Raw genomic sequence first — 19,130 nt, 5'->3', positions numbered from 1 at the left:
AATCTTTGTATCACATTAATTTCTTCTGAAGTAACACCAGTAAGAGGATATACAATGCTGATCTATAAATCAATTGGATACTAACAGGACTAGTAGTGCTTATAACAGTAGTTGAATTAAGTTCACTGTTGTACTGCACTTAAAATACTGATATCAAACCCCATTACTATTTTTATAAATAAAAGAAACTATTTTTGATAATACTATTTCTAATAGATTATAGAGTACCAAGGCTTTTTTTTAAATGTATCAAGTTATCAAATGACAATGAATGCCAGTAGATATTAGGCACTCAAAATACGATAAACATTCTCAGTTCCATGAAAATAAAATCCTCCCAATGCTACAAGATATAGTATACACACACACACACACACACACACACACACACACACACACACACACACACACACACACACATATATATATATATATATATATATATATATATATATATATATATATACTATACTTATAACATTTTTATATTCTGGATTATGTTATCAATTGGCAAAGACTGTCAACAGGCAGTGCATGCTGAATGATATATACTATAAAAGATCGTACTGTTTCCATGAAAAATAATCATCACTGTATGCAATAGATGCATATATATATATATATATATATATATATATATATATATATATATATATATATATATAACTTATAACAACATTTTTATATTCTGGATTATGTTATCAATTGGCAAAGACTGTCAACAGGCAGTGCATGCTGAATGATAATATACATAAAAGATCGTACTGTTTCCATGAAAAATAATCATCACTGTATGCAATAGATGCATATATATATATATATATATATATATATATATATATATATATATATATATATATATATATATATATATACCTACTTATTCCTGACAATAATTTTACCTGTCTTCTTGGGTCTTCGACAGCAAGGATTCTCATTTAGTTAATCACCTTCTATTTCATCTGAAAGGGGCATGAAAAATATCAAAGCAAAAGCCAAAATACTTGCCGAATCAGAGACGTCTAGTTTATAATTATTATTAAGTTTAATGTAAAATAATAGACAAAAATGTTGACAAATACTTTTGCAATGCTCAGCATTACCGTTGTAAGGACAAACGCTTATTCATAATTTTCTCTGTAATAATCATCATTCGCGTTGCTCTTAGCATTCAGCGGGCTTTCCGTCAGTGTATAAAGCTTGTATAACCACATATTGTGTACTTTTATATTTTGTATTTTTATGTCTCTCAAGAAACACAAATCGGGTCTCGCCGACCCACTTTTACTCTCTCGCGGGTCGGTGACCACATTTCCGTCCGCATGCTGTATATTTATATTTCCCTTGACTGTAATAAAAGTCATTACGGGCTGCTCTGTGAGCAAGAGCCCGTGCTGGCACAAGGCCAGCTTAATCTTAAACAACAACATAATAAAAATCAGTCACTTCTACCTGCTCTTTGTCCACCTCTCACACCGTTTTAAGCACACTGTCGTGAATATTTGCTTGATAGGACATTGCTCTAAAGAAATTTTGTCATATGATGCGACTAGTACTTTTATAGTTGGTATTCTTACTATAAAAATAGATATAGAGAGGACTATTTAACTAATATTTGTCTAGTCTGAAAAAGTTCAGACTGCCAGAAATCGTCAGGTCACACGTATACCCACCTCGAGCTGAATTAAAATCATATTAAACACATTCCTTACTTTAGTTTTGTAAATTCAATATATTCGCATTTCTTTGGTTTTCGAGAAGTAAAAAAAAAAATGCCTTGTGTCGTCCGATTGGAATAGCTATTGTCCTTTATCCAAAATGGCGGCGGGTAAAGCTCCTTTTCTAGGGTATGCCTAAATCAAGACCCTCGGTGGTCTTGCCTAAATCCCATGTCTGAAAAAAAGGTTATACAAAAATCTAAGTTAGGTGTTAAGAAATAAATTAAAATAAATTTTTAATGTATAAATAATCATCAATGATAAATTAGTTAAATAAGATCATACTCACCTGTTATGTAGATATAATGCATGTGAACCTTTATAAAATTAAATTTTTGGAAGTAGCTCATCGATTTTGAGGATGAGGCGAATTTTTTAGTTCTAAGATATTCAATGTATTTAATTTTAAGAAATCAAAACACCTATGTCATGGGACAAAAAAAAAAAAAAAAAAACATGCAATATAATTTAGGTTCGTATTTCTGAAGAAGACGCAGTTGGCGCATGCGCACTTCTGCGTCTAATGTTTATTTTGAAGTTAGTTTACCGCGAAACCAGAATGATGTTGATAAGCGCTTCCGACAATTCTTTGTTGTACCAAAGGCCGGCACCGGTATTTTCAGCTGGCGAACGGCCACTTTCGACGAAAAAAGTAAGTAATAGGAGCGTGTGTCCACTGTCGTAGCTGTTAATCGTTCCTGTCGGAGCTTAGGAGGAGAGATCACATCGAAGCTCCAAATCAACCTGGCGTAAGCTGTCTAAGACTACCTGGTAACTATAATGTTTTGCCTGTATAATAATCTACTGTCGGCGTATCTTAAGCCAGTTGAATGTAATTTACATTATCGGTAGTATCTCACTCTTGTAGACGGTATAATCATGGCTTAACCTGTTGGAATCGTTTATAATTGAGGTAAGTTTGCCTCGGTGGAACTAGGCCTAGCTAGTAGGGCTAGTGGTTTCTCCCCAAACCCGACGCACTCTACCCAATGGAAGCCGTTTTTTTTTTTTTCCTGCTCGCTTCCGGTTCGTGGTCTTCTCGCCTTCATTTTTGGATAGTGAAGCTTTCCTGCATTTAGGTAGGTACTCTGGTTGTATAAAGCTAGCCAGATGGTGAAAAGTTGTTATTTTTAAATGTAGGTAGGCCTAGAGTAAACAACCGCTTGGACTGGCCCAACATACTGAATGTCACGGCATGCCACCCTCCGAAAAAGTACTTAGGGTAGAACATCACAGCAGGCCAAGCAGGCCACCTACAATCAACGCAAGCCACCCTCCGAAAAAGTACATTATAACGCGTCCTGACACCCGAGATGGGCATCAGTCGCGACTTCTTGTTGGTGAGAAACGGAGCTAAAGACCTCTACTCTCCTTTCGAAGCAAGTATTTTCTCCAAAGTTAGAAATTAAGGCCAAATTTTAAGATTTAAACAGAGGGTACTGAAAATGGCGCCCCACGGCAGTGGGAAATTCTCGACCAAAACGCTTTAGAAATTTTTACTTACAACTAAAAATTGTTTCGAAGATTGACGCCATCTCGATGTTTACGGAGTCGCTTTGTGTCAACAAGCTTTCCATTTCCTGTGATAAATCCGTACACCACTTGTACCCACAGACGCTGGAGCACTTTTATCACAACAATCGAAACACGATTTCTCACCAAACAACAAGCCAGGCGTAAACAGCTGTTTGTAGTAAGATGATGAGAAGCGTGCTCTTGGCTAATTTTTAAATAAGTAGTAAAACATCAATATTTTACATATTTATGATGATTATTTGAAAATATTCGTTATTGAAAAAGTAACTCCGACTGACTCAAATTTAAGTAATTATTTTTTCTGAATTAGAACGTTCCTTTCAAGTTCTGTATTATGACGTCACGACATCTTGACTTTCGTACCTATTGTAAATAATTGCTATACTCAACTGTCATTGCAGAACAGTTTACCAGTTATTCATGCAGATTGTTATCAGCTATACATGTAATTTGTTATATCGTAATGCGCATATATATCTTTTATTATTTACTTTTGGATATATGAAGATGTTTTACTGCTGGATTATCGCCGTAAGTAGTGACGCAATCGTTTTTCGTCCATGGGCCTCTGTTTTCGCACCATAAGAAATTATGGGGACCGAATTTGCAATGACCAGAAAAGTCGTTAAAAGAGGAAAGTTAGCATTGAGGGGCATATGTTTTGACTGAGAAAAAAATACAAATTTTGACTCAAATAGCTAGCTTGTAAAAAATACTTGGGTTATAAAAACTTGATTGACAACTATAAGCAGCAAGTACTAATACGGGTTTCAGGAGTAACAGTGGCAAGCACTTTTTGGGCAAGACCTATTTCTTTTGTAACGAAACCACTCTTAACAGAACGAGATTTTGCTATAGTGCATTACAACCCAGTGCCGTAATTTATAAGGGTATCATGAATCACTAATTGGTAAAGAATAACGACCACTTGTCCTTGTACCAAGAGACAAAAAACTCCATTATGCAGAAATGGATACGAACACGCGATAAAGCTCCACCTACCATCTCCCCCCACCCCCCCCCCCCCCTCCACCGCCATCCCTTTTCTTCTTCGTTCCTCCGCCTTCCTTTCTCTCTCTCTCTCTCTCTCTCTCTCTCTCTTCTCTCTCTCTCTCTCTCTCTGTTGCCATTCGGTATGTGTTGACCCTCCAAACTGGGTATAAGACTACACACAAAACGTTGAAATTGGTGAAATTAGGCTATGTATTGGAAGTATATATACATAAATATTAAAGCATTTTATCATTATTGCATTACTATGACAACTAGAATTCATGGAAACAGTTTATAACCTGTTAAGTCACCCACGTAATAATACGTTTACCGCGATCTACTTGGTAGCGCCTTCAACGGGATATTACGTTCAAGACTTTAACTGTGCTTGTCAAGCCGTCAGCCCCGTAATAATACGTTTACTCCGTATAGAAAGTGTAGGAACATCATTTGGTAACACTCTCAGCACATGGGAAACTTATTTCCAGCCTGGCAACTCTTTCCTGGTGGTCGCTTATGCTAGAAAACTGCCTGTCCCTGTTGGTTTCTTTCAATACGCTTCGGGCGTTTATCAAGACAAATTGGATTTCGCGTCTTTCACAATTGAATGTCCCAAAGAAAGGGAGGCATATGTTTCTTCAGGTGAGATCAATCACTAGATGAGGAGTGTGATATTGATAAACTATTTGATGATGAGAGCTCTAGTTCTGAATCCTCCAGTGATGATACAAAACTTTTCTTCCAATTGCAGGGAGTGGGAACGTGAGAGACTTTTCTTTGCCCGAGTGACTGGACTCCGAGAGAGAGAGAGAGAGAGAGAGAGAGAGAATTTCCTACAGTAATTACAGTATGAATAACAAGCATAAAAATCAATATTAACTTTGAAAAACTATCATCAGTGCTATGATCGCTATTACAAAAAAAGGCGTGACGGTACGTTAGCAGCGAGCTCATCAGGGGCGGACGCATAACAGGATGATAATGGAACGGCGTATGTGTGAAGCCTCCACTAATGTGGCAACGATGATTTTGCCATTCTAGCATGCAAAAACATTAAAGCCATGCAAAACATTAAAGGTTACATTTATTTCTGGCATACGATTATTAAAGAATTCAAAATACTAATAAAGACTGAAATCAATGAAAAGTGCTAGCAAAAACAAAAAAGCAAAAAAAAAAAAAAAAAAACGTAGTCGTTCCTCTGCACTTTTCCGTATTCGTTCCTCTATGGTTTTCGGCAGCCAGATGTACGAAAACGTTAGAAACATTTGATTTTATCTACTTTAGAAATATCTGTAATTTTTCGGAGTAAATTTGGTTGCAAAAAAGGGAGAATATACATGAATTAAATCAAAATTTTTAAATAACAAAGTAAATTTAAACTAAATAACGAGTTAAAGTAAACAGTTTAGGGAATAAAACTTTGCAGTTTCGTCGTTCTGTCGTCGTCTGCTGTTCGAAATTGTGTTTATGGCGCGCGCGCTTAGAAACCAGGAACAGCAACGGGTTTAAAGTGCAATGTGGAGTGAACTGAGACCAAAATGTGTATAATAACAATCAAATAAGCACTGTGGGAGTTTCAGTTGTGATGGCAGTAAGGATAAAAACCGCCGATTACAAGGTAAGAATGAATTCAGTTCCAACCATAACCCCGGGAATAACAAGTTTGTTCATACTTTCACTAATATAGGCAACAAAATGTTGTTTTATTGTGCTGATTACAACTGCAAATATTGAGTAACGATCAAATAAACGTTACATTACATACGCTAACATTGTTCAAAATGAGTGCTGGGAAGGCTGGGAAAGATGGTGGCCGTCACTGATGAGAACCGTCCATGCAAAACGTAGCCGCCATATTGGATTTCAAAACTGCCTTGAAAACATATTTTACGAAGAGCTCACATGCTTATTTTAGTTCGTATGGGGCTTTCATATATCACAATATGTTGACGAAACTTCAGTCTTTTAAATGGTATGCTTAGAGTTGCAATTGTATTCATGTTTCACCAATTAAATATCGAGTGAATAAGACCCGTCTACCGTGATGAGGGTTGGCCTGTCGTGATGTTTCCCCCTATTACGCGTCCTGACACCAGAGATGGGCATCAGTCACGACTTCTTGTTGCTGAGATGCGGAGCTAAAGACCTCTACTCTCCTTTCGAAGTACTAAGTATTTTCTCCAAAGTTAGAAATTAAGGCCAAATTTAAAGCTTTAAACAGAGGGTAGTGAAAAGGGTGGCCAATGCAGAGCAAATTTCACCAAAATGCTTTCGGAATTTTTCCTTACGCTTAAATAACTTAGAAGATTGACGCCATCTCGATGTTTGCGGAGTCGCTTGTGTCAACAAACTTCCCATTTCCTGTGATAAATCCGCACACCAGTTGTACCCACAGACGCTGGGGCACTTTCATCACAACAATCAGAACACAGTCCCTTACCAGGGTGTTTTTAAAGAAACTACTGTTTTGGTAGAAGACGACAAAGCGTGCACTTGATAATTATTTAAATAAATAGTAAAACATCGATATTTTACATATTTATGATGATTAATTTGAAAATATTCATTATTGAAAAAGTAACTGGATTCTGACTTAAATTTAAGTATTTATTTTTCGGAACCTATTGTAAATAATTGCTATCCTCAACTTTCTTGTAGAACAGTTTAATCTGTTATTCATGCAGATTGTTATCAGCTATTCATGTAATTGTTATAATCGTAATGCGCATATACATTTTTATTATTTAATTTTTGGATATATGAAGATGTTTTACTGCCGGATTACAGCCGTAGTGTGACGCAATCGCTTTCGGTCCATGGGCCTCTGTCACTTTTTGCACCATAAGAAATTAATGGGGCCGAATTTGCAATGACCAGAAAGTCGTTAAAAGGGGAAAGTTAGTATTGAGGAGCATATGTTTTGATTGAGAAAAATACAAATTTATACAATAGGTAGCTTGTAAAAAATACTTTATCACAAAAAACTTGATTGAAAACTAAGCTACATACCTACTTAATGTTTTTTCAGAGATGGTGCAAGCACGTTTTTTGGCAATATTTCTGTAACGAACACTCGTATCAGAACGAGATTTTGCTATAGTGTATTACACCCAGTGCCGTAATTTATAAGGGTATCGTAAATCACTAATCGTAAAGAATAATGACACTTGTCCTCGTACCAAGAGACAAAAACTCCATTATCCAGAAATGGATATGAACACGGGTAAAAAGCTCCACCTACCCTCTCCCCCCACCTCCACTGCCACCCCTGTCCTTCTTCTTTCCTTCATCTTCCTTTCTCTCTCTCTCTCTCTCTCTCTGTTGCCAATTGGTGTGTTCACCCTCCAAACTGGGTATAAGACACAAAACATGGAAATTGGTGAAATTAGCCTATGCATTGAAAGTATATATACATAAATATTAAAGCAATTTTATCATTATAGCATTACTATGACAACTAGAATTCATGGAAACAGTTTATGATAATGCATTGGCGTATGTGTGAAGCTCCACTAATGTGGCAACGATGATTTTGCCATTCTTAGCATGCAAACATTAAAGGTTACATTTATTTCTGGCATACAGTTATTAAAAAAATCAAAATACTAATATAGACTTAAATAAATGAAAAGTGCTAGCAAAAAAAATATATATATAATCCACTAATCGTCGTCTGCTCCGCGATGGTTTTCGGCAGCCAGATGTACGACAAGGTTAGAAACATTGGATTGTATTTACTTTAGAAATATATCTGTAATGTTTCGGGGGTAACTTGGTTGCAAAAAAGGGATAATATACATGAATTAAATAAACATTTTGAAATAACAAAGTAAAGTCAAACTAAATAATGAGTCAAGTAAACAATTAAGGGAATAAAGCTTTGCACATCATAAACAGTGTCGTCGTCTGCTGCTCGTAACTGTGTTTGTGGAGTGAGCGCTTAGGAACCAAGAACAGCAATGTGGTTCAAGTGCAATGTGGAGTGAATTAAGACCAAAAAGTGTATAGGTAATTACAATCAAATAAGCACTGGAGTTTCAGTTGTGATGGCAGTAAGGATAAAACCACCGATTACAAGGTAAAAATGAATTCAGTTCAAACCATGACCCTGGAAATAACAAGTTTCATACTTTCACTAATATAGGCAACAAATGTAGTTTTATTGTGCTGATTACAACTGCAATCTTGAGTAAGATCAATAAATGTTACATATATATACGCTAACATTGTTCAAATGAGTGCTGGGAAAGATGGTGGACAGTCCGTGATTAAACCAGCTAGCCACACGATAGCCGCCATATTGGATTTCAAAACTGCCTTGAAAACATATTTTATGAAGAGCGTCACATGCTTATTTTAGTTCGTATGGGGCTTTCATATATCACATTATGTTGGCGAAACTTCAATCTTTTGAATGGTATGCTTAAAGTTGTAATTGTATTCTTGTTTCACCAATTAAATATCGAGTGAATAAGACCCGGCCAGCATGATGATGGTGGATCGTCCGTGATTGTTTACCCTATGCCTAGTGAATGTACCTGTTTGGGATTGTCCCCTATTTTAAATCCATTACTCTGAGAAACTGCCATAATTTTGATATATGAATTTTTGCTTTCTTGCCAATTGCCAGAGAAGGATTGACTACAGGTATGCACTCTTCAGCAGCTCTTTTGCAATGTCCTCCATCCAGAATTCTGAGACATTCATTAAAATTCATGGTCTTTTGGTTTTTCCCAGTAAAATTATATACACAGCTAGCCTTGGCTGTTTGACTTCTGTTAGTTCAGTTACATTTGTGGGCCAGATACTATCATTAATGTCTGGTTTCTTTTCTTTCAGTCTCGTGGTTCTCCAAAGTTTGCTCCACCTCCTAGGGCACCAGTGAAGAGTTGTCCAGTCACAAGAATATTTTCAAGAATTGATACAGAACGTGATCGTCCTCAGCCAGTCTCTTTTAGAGAAGATTCTGATACATGTAAGTAGTATATGCTTTCATACTATGCAGATACTGTATTTTACAATGTAAACCTGGATTTCTAAATTGTTTTTAAACTTGGGGAAATTGTAATTTAAGCCCCTTGCTTGCTGCAAGGACTATAGTAACTTGAACTCCAAGGTCACATCTTTTCTGTAATCCTGATTTCTTTTGAATTATTGGGAGTATGAAGTTATTTGTTGTATGAGGAGCATACCTTCTTCAAGAGAGGGTTTTAGTTTTCATGGCTATCTTGTTTGTAGAGCTAAAACCTATTACATAGGGTATTGCATTTCATTCTGTAAGAGTGAGATTCTTACAATGATGATTACTTCAACTGGTATAGCCCTGTAAATTGTATTATCTCTGAGAAATGACTTCGTAGAGACAATACAAGCTTGGAAGATTTTATATCGGGAAAGGCTTTCATATGGATGGTTTTCTTTAGTATTTTCCAGTTGGTTGGGTTATTTATCTGTTGTTATTCTTTATAAAAAATGTTCATTTCTAATCTATGCAATACATTTGGGATATATATCTGTACAGGTATATTTATAAGTAATTGTATAAAAAGTAAAGTAGATTATTTGGATGTTGGTGGTACAGTAAATGGTGGCAATCATTTTTCCCGTCAGGTTAGTCAAGTAAAGGCTTTTCTTTGTTAGATTCCATGTTCAAACTATTACGGTGGACCCCCACCCCCCCTTATTCGTGAACGTGATGGGTACCACACCCCCCCAACCCCCCCTCATGAATAGCTAAAATCCACGAATGCTTGAAACCCATTGAAAAATGTTTAGAACTGCTTAATTTGATGGGAAAAAAATTTAAATGCTTATACCTGAGTATGTTAAGTTTTATCACAAAAAGTGCATTTAGTAATGAAAGTGATATGAAAATACGGTAATTTGTGAATATTTCTCAGTGAAAAATACCTTGAACAGGTGAATTTTCCACGATTAATGGGTATGTATATAGTACAGTCCTTAGAAAAATCTGTGAATCATAAGTCCGTGAACAGCAGGGTTCGACTGTAGTCTTTCAAACACTGTGATAACTAGGGTGTGGCCAGGAAAAGAATAGAGGAGTGCCAGATGTATTTACCCATTTGAAATCTCGCTCACAAGGTTTTCATAGGCAACAGTGTTGTTGAATATGTTTTGGTGGTTCTTGCTGATAAAATGCCATCTTTACATATGATCAGACAAATCTTTCTTTAATGAAATCCTTAAAAAAGACCAATGTTAAACTATTGGAAGAAATATTTATTGGTGTGATTTTTTGTTATCACACAAAAGATTTAGAGAATTTTTCCCTTTATTATTTTAAATGATTTTGTATTATAAAGGATTTTGTATTATAAAGGAGACATTTATGAATGTCATGGTTGAATATAATTAAAAATCTTTTAAAACTAACTTTAGAAGAAGCAGTTTTCTCTGTGAGATTTTCACTCACCATATTAGGTACAGATTTCAGATACTTCGTCATGGCTGATATGGTACAGGTAGTCCCCGGGTTACGACTGGGGTTCCGTTCTTGAGACGCGTTGTAAGCCGAAAATCGTCGTAAGCCGGAACATCGTCAAAAATTCTAAGAAAACCTTACTTTTAATGCTTTGGGTGCATTGAAAACTATGGAAACTGCATTGTTATTGCATTTTTCATCAAAAAAACCTTCAAATATTGATTATTTTGCATTTTTGGTGTCATGTTTCTGCTGCCAGATCAGCGTTGTAGGCGCTGTAACCTTGGAACATGTCGTAACACTGGAAATAATTTCTGATGAATATAATTGAAAAGCGCCTTAACCTCGGAACGTCGTAAGCTGAACCCGTCGCAACCCGGGGACTGCTACTTATATATATATGATTATCAGTATAATGTTTTTCATATTTTAATCCTGGTTAAATTCTCTGACTTTATATGAACATAAATTTTTTTATCAAAATATATATTAGTCTTTAGTTATTTTTGTATTTTATTTATTTTGGGGGGGATTGATAAATGACAGTTGAACTCCATCTGTGCAAAAACTGTGATATTTTGACAGCATATACACAAATGTATATAATTATCTTAAAAGAAACATTATGTAGCATTGTACTGAATGTATTTGTTGTCTTTTACTTTTCTTCTCAGATTGCAATTACATACATATTTACATTTATAAACATCTTTGCATAGAAAACTCAACTATATGCTAAATTTTAGCCCTGTTCATTTTGTCTTTGTGGCATGTATTTCTTAAATCAGACAGACTAAGTGGCATTGCCACTCTTCTATATAGTGTGATTGATTGTCTTTCATAATTTAAACTAAAAGCCATTCAAAAGTACTTATTGGATGATAATACAGATTTAGTTTTGTATATTGGTGGTGTATTTTATAAAAAAAAAAAACTGAAGATTACAAGGGCATGATACAGTTATATTTTATGGTAAAGTGGCAGTAAAGGAGCATACTTGAGGGGATTGTCTGAGTTAGGGAAGTCAAGAGGTTTAGAACAACCTTGGCCCACGTGTCCAAATGGAAAATAGTTAGTACAAACTTGACCACAACAAGTTTTTTCCCTCATTTTCATGGTGTGCTTTCACTTCTTTTAGCAAACTGAGTATTTGTGAATTTCTAAAACATTTTACTCATTGAGAATTTACAATCTTTGTCTTGTCAGTTTCTTTTTAAACTAAAGATTTACAATTTTCATGATTTGTGAGCAATACATAATCATGAATTCCTTCATTTCAGTTTTCATCAGTGTGTGTGTGTGTGTGAAGAAAATAAATTCATGTTTGATTCCCATTTCCGTGCATCATATGCACCATCATCAATAGCATTTTCTCATCTAACAATAAATCTGGATCATAAAGTTTTCTTCATGATGGGGGAATATTTCAGTCTTTGCTAGCTAGGTGCTTGGGATTGCTGGTGAGCCACTGTCCTTTTTCCCTTTTGTTGTCATATACCTTGATGTCAACATCAGTATCAAGATTTTCAAATATTTCTTCAATTTTTTATCAATGAATGAGTATTTTTTCACGGAGGCATATCTGGATATGACAGCATGTCATCTTCTATACCATTACGCTTTGGTGCAGACATGATTAGAAAACTAAGGGTATAGAGTTGAGGGAGCAGCTCTGTCATGGAATGACCACTACCGAGAGTAAAGGCCAGGAAGAAGTCACTGGACAAAGCCAAATCCCAGACTAAACTCCTACCAATGCTGCCAAAACATTCACTTTACTTTTTTAGTTTTATTGGGCTGATTTTGGTGGAAAATTTATATGAAAATGCTGAATGTTCAAGGGAGAATCCATAGATATACAAAAGGAAGAACTTAGCCGAACCAGTAACTGATTATACTGAAGGCAAGGTGTACTTGACATACTATTGGTGAACTCCTTCACCCAGCTAGCTCTGGTTTTACATAAAACTGGATAGCCATTAACCGAGTCCTCTGATAACTGGGGACTGCCTGTGTGTGAATTCAAGTATGATTTTGGTTGGTAGATGAATACATAAATATGTTTTTTTTCAAATTTCACTTGAGGAGACTTACAAGTCAAAACTTTTAATCATAAGAGTGTGATGATTTATAACACATAAATTCTTTAATTGCCCTAGCCTGGTGATGTTGGAGTGCGTGAAAGACCTGTAACCTATTGAAGTGTAGCAAGGAATAATCCTTTATACAGTAGATTTACCTTTGTTTCACTGTCATTTACTTCCTGCAGTGTCATTTACAATGTTATATAGTATTTCTAATTGTTGTGTTTATCTGTTGTATCTTTAACAATTGTAATATTGCCTTGATTGCAGTTTCAGCTCTTTTATAGCTCCACAGTCCTGTTTATAGTGCTGAAAAAAACCAGCATTGTACTTTGAACAGTGTTATACAATGAAGAAAGGCTTGGTGTTGGATCATTTGGTGAGGTCTTTAAAGTTAGGAGTAAAGAAGATGGAAAATGTATGCCTGCAAGAGAACACTTCTTCGGTTTCGAGGTGAAGGAGACAGGTAGGATATAAAGCAATTTATTTTCTTTGTATTTTTAAGGTTAAAGGGACGATATACATAGTAGCAATCATATAGTATCTGTCTTTACTGGCACTTTTAACTGTGAAGAGGTACGGCCCCTTCATTATCATCATCATAGTTGTTTTTTATGTTAGTTTTTCCCCTCATGTCTTAGGTGTAAGACATGCAATGAGTTCTCTTTTGTTTGTCCTATGAACTTTCTGCCTGTGATTCTTGGGCCTCGCACAGGTGTTAATTCGAAATACCTATATTGTTTTTCTTACTAACTGTCCTTGCCTCTTCTCATCACATGTTCAAGTCATCTGTTTTCGAACTGCTTGATGCCCCATCTCCTGACCACTACCACATTCATAATGCCATCTTCTACTGCATTGTGCCATGAGGATTCTATATTTGCACATTTTCATAATTTCCTTGTTCCTATTTCCAGAGTGGTGCAGGTCTTATGTACAGTACATATCTAAGTCTTTGACTAGTTCTTTTGGTGATTTTATTATAAATACACAAGTTCTGGTTTTGTCATGGGACTTTTACATTTCCAGCTTCCTTAGAGCCCTTTGAACTTCTACAGGTATAATTTCAATTGATTCTACTGTCATACCAGAACCATCCAGTTCATATTTATTTATTTGCGTAGAGGGTTTATTTTCCATATTCATTCCCCAAGTTTTCCATTATCTTTTCAGCTTTTATTCAGTTTCCAATTAATGTGGTAGTACTTTGCCCTTTTCATATCTTTTCCATCTTTCCATGTCTTGACAGAGACATTGTCTGCATTTAAACCTCTTACCTGCAAACAAGAAAAAGGTGTACAAGTTATGTGGATGACTAGTACACTTACACGAGTATATGCTATATGGTATTTCAGTTAGTATTTTCATAATGGCCTAACATTCTTTCTGCTTTGGATCAATTACTGTGCAAATTAAAGAGCTGCACAATCGATCATGTATCATATTTCAAATGGTTGTAGTAGTAACCATAGTAGTACTACACTTGATGCTGTATGGTACAGTACTTTTATGTACTTCCATGATAACAATAAAACATACAAAGCAATTTTAAGAAACAGCATGTCATTACATGACACATTATAGCTGGAGAAAATGAACATTTTTATGACTTATATTCATACCTCATGGTAAATTTTTGTTTTCTTTTATTTTATACCCATTATAGCCATTCATTACTTCAGTATATCCAGTAATAATACACAATTTATTGCCATATACTACTTGCTATCAGTTTATACATATGCCATTTTATATTCGTATGGCCACCATTTTGAGTAAAGATCTAGGTGTACAGTACAAAAAAAAGTTGAATGCAGAAATAGCATTCTAATGCTTGTATCCCTTTTTCTAATCTTTCAAATGATGATTGTAGTGTACATTATTGTACTGTATAAGTTTATGTAAATTGTGCCACAAATCATTGCATTACACTGTCAAATTGTAGGCTGTGGAAGCTCTTTCTCCCCCACTCCCCTCCTCATCAATAAGGCAGTTAATACTCACCACTCACCCAGTCAGCGTACATACAATGCATGGCTAGTTTTCCTGGTTGAGCAGAGGTATTTTTTTGCAGTCCATACAGTTAGTTTATTCTATGCTGCAAACACTGCTATTATTGTCATATGCAGCAGTATAGTTAATTGTATATAACCCTGTTCAGTCTGAGAAAGGTGCATGGGTGTAGTGCAGTTAAATGAGCTATTACTTTTATATCATAACAGATTGTGTATGTATGTGCAATGTGCAGTGTACACTCATAGTTTTATTTCTGTTCATTATTCTGTAAATATTATTAGGAAAATCTAAGTCTCAGGTTTGGAATTTTTGTGGTAGGTTATCTTTGACTATCTAAAACTCATATTAACTTATGGTACATTTGTTGTAGTTAAGTTTGTTAGATGGTCTAAGTGTATTTTGTTTTCAGTAATTATTTTTTGTATCAATTTAATTAGAAGGCAACAGTGCATTTTGTTTAGTGTAATCATGAATTTACTGTATTGTGATATTGTTAAATTACTTCTCTGTGATATTTTCAAATGCATAATTTTCACTTTTGTTGCCACTGAGACTTGTGTCATATCAAGATTGGTTGTGGGTTTCTATGTCCAAATTATGATGCTTAGATGTCAATGTACATCAGTCTTTTATTCTTTTGTAGACGGAGAAGAATGGAGGAAGTTCAGAAACATGAAAAGTTACCTAAACACAAGAATTGTGTTGAATTTTATCGAGCATGGGAGGAGAGACAGCATCTTTATCTCTTAACAGAAGTTTGTTGCATGTCCTTAGCAGATGTTGCCAATGATCGTCATGATATCCCAGAATCTTTAATTTGGGATTATTTAGTTGACTTATTGCAGGTAAATGAGAATTTTTATTTTGGTATTTTATCCCTTGTTTGTGACATGTTATTTCATTTTTCATAACAAACTACTAACCATAGAAATACCATATCAGTTTGTTATGATACCCAGATGCACTTGGGTCCCTTGTGCCACCTGAACCCTCAGTCAGCCTCCTACCAACCACCTCATTTTTCTTAAGAACCCTCAGACATCCAGCTACCAAACAATTCATATTTCCCACTCTGCCAACCACCTCATTTGTTCCTACAGCAGTACAAATCACCACCTTTAATGTAGGACTACCCTCAGCATGAACTGGATAACAAGCTAGTTAACTCTGTTGGTAGGAAGGTAAGTCTGGGTAGATACCTTCACTTGCCATCAATGAGCCATTTTTCTTCTGCCGCTGTCAAGTGAGGATGTCATGCTGTGTTCTTAGTTACATCTTTGAGGAATTTGTCTAGAGACCCCTGAGGATTTGTGGAGAGAGAGGGTGTCCTAAATCTGTCTAGTATACAAGAACACTCACCCTTCAGTGACAGCATTAATTTTTTTTAATGGTTTGTGTAATGTTTTACTTTGTGTCACATAATGAATTTGGTGTCCTTAAAAAGCTAGTGAGTAATGTCTTCATCGTTGTATGTTTAGAAATTTCCAGAAGTAAAAGACAAACAGTGATGTCATGAGTAAAAGTTAGCTGTAATGAGAAAATTGGTTTGTCCATTGTAAAAGTGTAAATTGTCATTCCTATGACATGAAATTCATTACTTTTTAACTATGATATCTCAAGTGCATTAGAAAAAATGTAAAATATACTTCAGTGCTGGTGAGCAGAATAATGGTTTATGGAAATTTCTTTTTAATTTTCTAAAAATTATAATAAATAACAGCAAGAAGCATTCATACTCGCCATACTCAGATGTCATTGTTATGATACAGATTGATGAAAAAATTTGTCATTTCAAAGTCATCAGAATCTGAGTGGTTGAAAACTGGGTGACTTATAATTGCCATCAGAATTTCAGAGTTAAGTTTACCATGTTCTGTATGATTTGTAAGGTGATCGACAGGTTCTTGATCACCCTGAATCTCTAGTTGACTGGTAGCTCCCAAGTGGCCACATGCTGAGTAGTATCCGGACCTGTTGGCTCTCTTATCCACAGTACCAAGAGAGATTCCCTATGTGCTAGCAGCACAGAGAGAGGTACCACCAGGCAGTGGAATGGCTGGCACTTCATGCCTGGAGACTATCCAAAATCTGTGAACAAGAGGTTTTGCTCGCCACACAGCAAAGGAGATTTCTTGATACTTGCAGAAATCCTCAGCAGCTGTGTACCAGGGGAAATGGGCCACCTTCTGTAGTTTGTTGTTGACGGGATATCTCTCTGGTCAGAGTTATTTTTCAGCCGGAAACAGATTTTCAATCCCCTCCCTTAAGGACTTTTTGAGGAATGATTGAAATGAGATGCTACTTTGTCCAGTTTGGTTGATGCAGTACTACCTTCAGAGAAGTTGGCATCTTGTGCGTGAGTGTTGACGCCTCTTCATTAGTACTGGCTTGACCAAGAACAATCTATTTTCTGGCTTCATGAGACGATCTAGTGGGCATATTCTTCATCTGACCGGTTAATGGGCGCATGGTCCAGGTGAGAGCTCATGAGGTCTTAATGAGCTTGGGTATGGTCCCACCAGACCATATTCACACATTGGACACATTTCTCCTTGGGTCCTGTGGTGGCTACTCAAGTTGTGTAATTCATCTGGCTCCCCTTAGGGGACACAGTATTGGTAAGTCAAGAGAATGCATGAGTTACTGGTCTCCTCCTTTTTCTCTCTTATCTTTCTCGTAGGGCGGAGAGGCAGGTAGCGAACCATCGCACGCAGAACTGGCTAGTCGCGCTGGTGTCTGTGAAAGGAATACCCTGTCTTTCTTCTATTTGTAGATTCTTAGATGAAAGTTCCCCGCTCTATCTAGACGAGGAGATAGAGGAATCGACAATGAAACAAACCTGTTTATTTTCATTTGCAGTTTTATTGTCTCCAACACAATTGGATTCATCCAAGCCTTTATGAAATAGTGAGGCAAACTAATTTTTCATGCCCAGAAGTTTAGCAGTTGCAACATCCCATATGTTCGGCAAGCTGGAGGTTCAGGATTCCTTTCTCTGTTCTACCAGACCAGGAAGGTATTCCCAGGTGGGAAAAAATACCATTTGTTTCAGAGATGTACTCAAACTCTGTCCTTCAGTGGGTAAATCTCATGTGTAAAGAAAGAGGCTTTGTATTTGTGTTGGAACAAACTGAAAATTTTTCAAATATTTTGTATTTTTCCTAGCATACAAACCTGAGTTCTTGACATTTACATCCCACCTCAACCACCCCCAAATTCTAGTACCTGGGCTGATAGACAGAATGTGAAGTGCAGATAAACAAGTGAGTGGGGCTTTTTCCAAAAGTTAAATTGCCATTCCAGCTTGCTTTTGCATGCTAAATCTTATCTAAGGAATACAGGTTTTTATGTTAGGAAAAATACAATGCTGAAAATATTTGCTATACTAGATTATGATGATTATTATTCAGAAGATGAACTCTGTTCTTATGGAACAATCCCACAGTGGTCATTGACTTAAAATTCAAGCTTCAAAAGAATTTGGTGTTAAATAAAAAGAAGTAAGAGGAAGTGAAGGAAAATACAGAAAGAAGAGATCTCGCTAATTAAAAAAGAAAAAATGACAGATTAAAAAATAGATGAATTGTATGATAGTAATACAGAGCATCTTTGCTTGAAATTTGGAAGTTCCAATTGCACCGCTGCGAGGTATATTTACTGCTTGTTTATGCTGATGTGCAGTAAATTTAATTACTCTTGGCAGGAAAAGGGGATCAGGGATTAATTGCGAATATGAAAGATCTCTGTTAAAATAAAACATTTGAAAAATTGACAAACAAGAGACCATCCTTTGATGGTCCAAATCATAGCTACTAATGTTGTTAGTAAATAGAAGCCTACCACTGTCTAAACAGGATAAATCTCTGGCAGAACCAGATATTCACACCTGAGTACAGTATTCTAGTAAAGGAAAGACATATAACCTAGAATGGGTTGCATTGATTTTATCTGATATATGTAGATATATGAGGCCTTATGTACAGTACATAACTTATGTTTGGCATTTGCTAACACTCATTAGATGTATCTCAAGAGTTAAACCTAGAATAATTTAAGCTTCAGACTCTTCCAGCAGAGCCTCCGTGGATGCTGTGGGATATCTGTAAGATCTGGTAATCAACAGTGTTTTCATTTTACTGGACTTCAGCCTCGCACCACGCCGACTACAACATTCACTAATCTGCTCCATGTTACAATTGAGACTAAAGGCAGCTTCATTTCTCCACCATCTCCAAGATTCTGAAGTTTATAGATAAATGTCTTGTGATATACTTCTTGTGAATGACTTGCTGATTCTAAAAGAAATTGTAATTCAGTTGAATAGATTCCATCCTTAAA

At 35.9% G+C, this 19,130-nt stretch overlaps 1 protein-coding gene across 1 annotated transcript in view; it reads left to right on the top strand.

The window, feature by feature from the left end:
- The first annotated feature begins 2,211 nt into the window (after positions 1-2,211).
- The window catches only part of LOC135211972 (membrane-associated tyrosine- and threonine-specific cdc2-inhibitory kinase-like), a 41,201-nt gene continuing 24,282 nt past the window's right edge, over positions 2,212-19,130 (top strand). The window contains 7 exon segments of the mRNA XM_064245231.1: positions 2,212-2,370; positions 9,090-9,225; positions 13,053-13,090; positions 13,093-13,123; positions 13,126-13,191; positions 13,194-13,242; positions 15,436-15,637. Coding sequence (XP_064101301.1) covers positions 2,242-2,370; positions 9,090-9,225; positions 13,053-13,090; positions 13,093-13,123; positions 13,126-13,191; positions 13,194-13,242; positions 15,436-15,637 — 651 coding nt within the window. The 5' untranslated portion in view covers positions 2,212-2,241.

Source organism: Macrobrachium nipponense, chromosome 40 (genome assembly GCF_015104395.2).
Source record: "Macrobrachium nipponense isolate FS-2020 chromosome 40, ASM1510439v2, whole genome shotgun sequence".
NCBI classification, from domain to species: Eukaryota; Metazoa; Arthropoda; class Malacostraca; order Decapoda; family Palaemonidae; genus Macrobrachium; species Macrobrachium nipponense.
The sequence above is the reverse complement of the archived record's forward strand: the minus strand, read 5'-3'. Positions and strand labels throughout refer to the sequence as shown.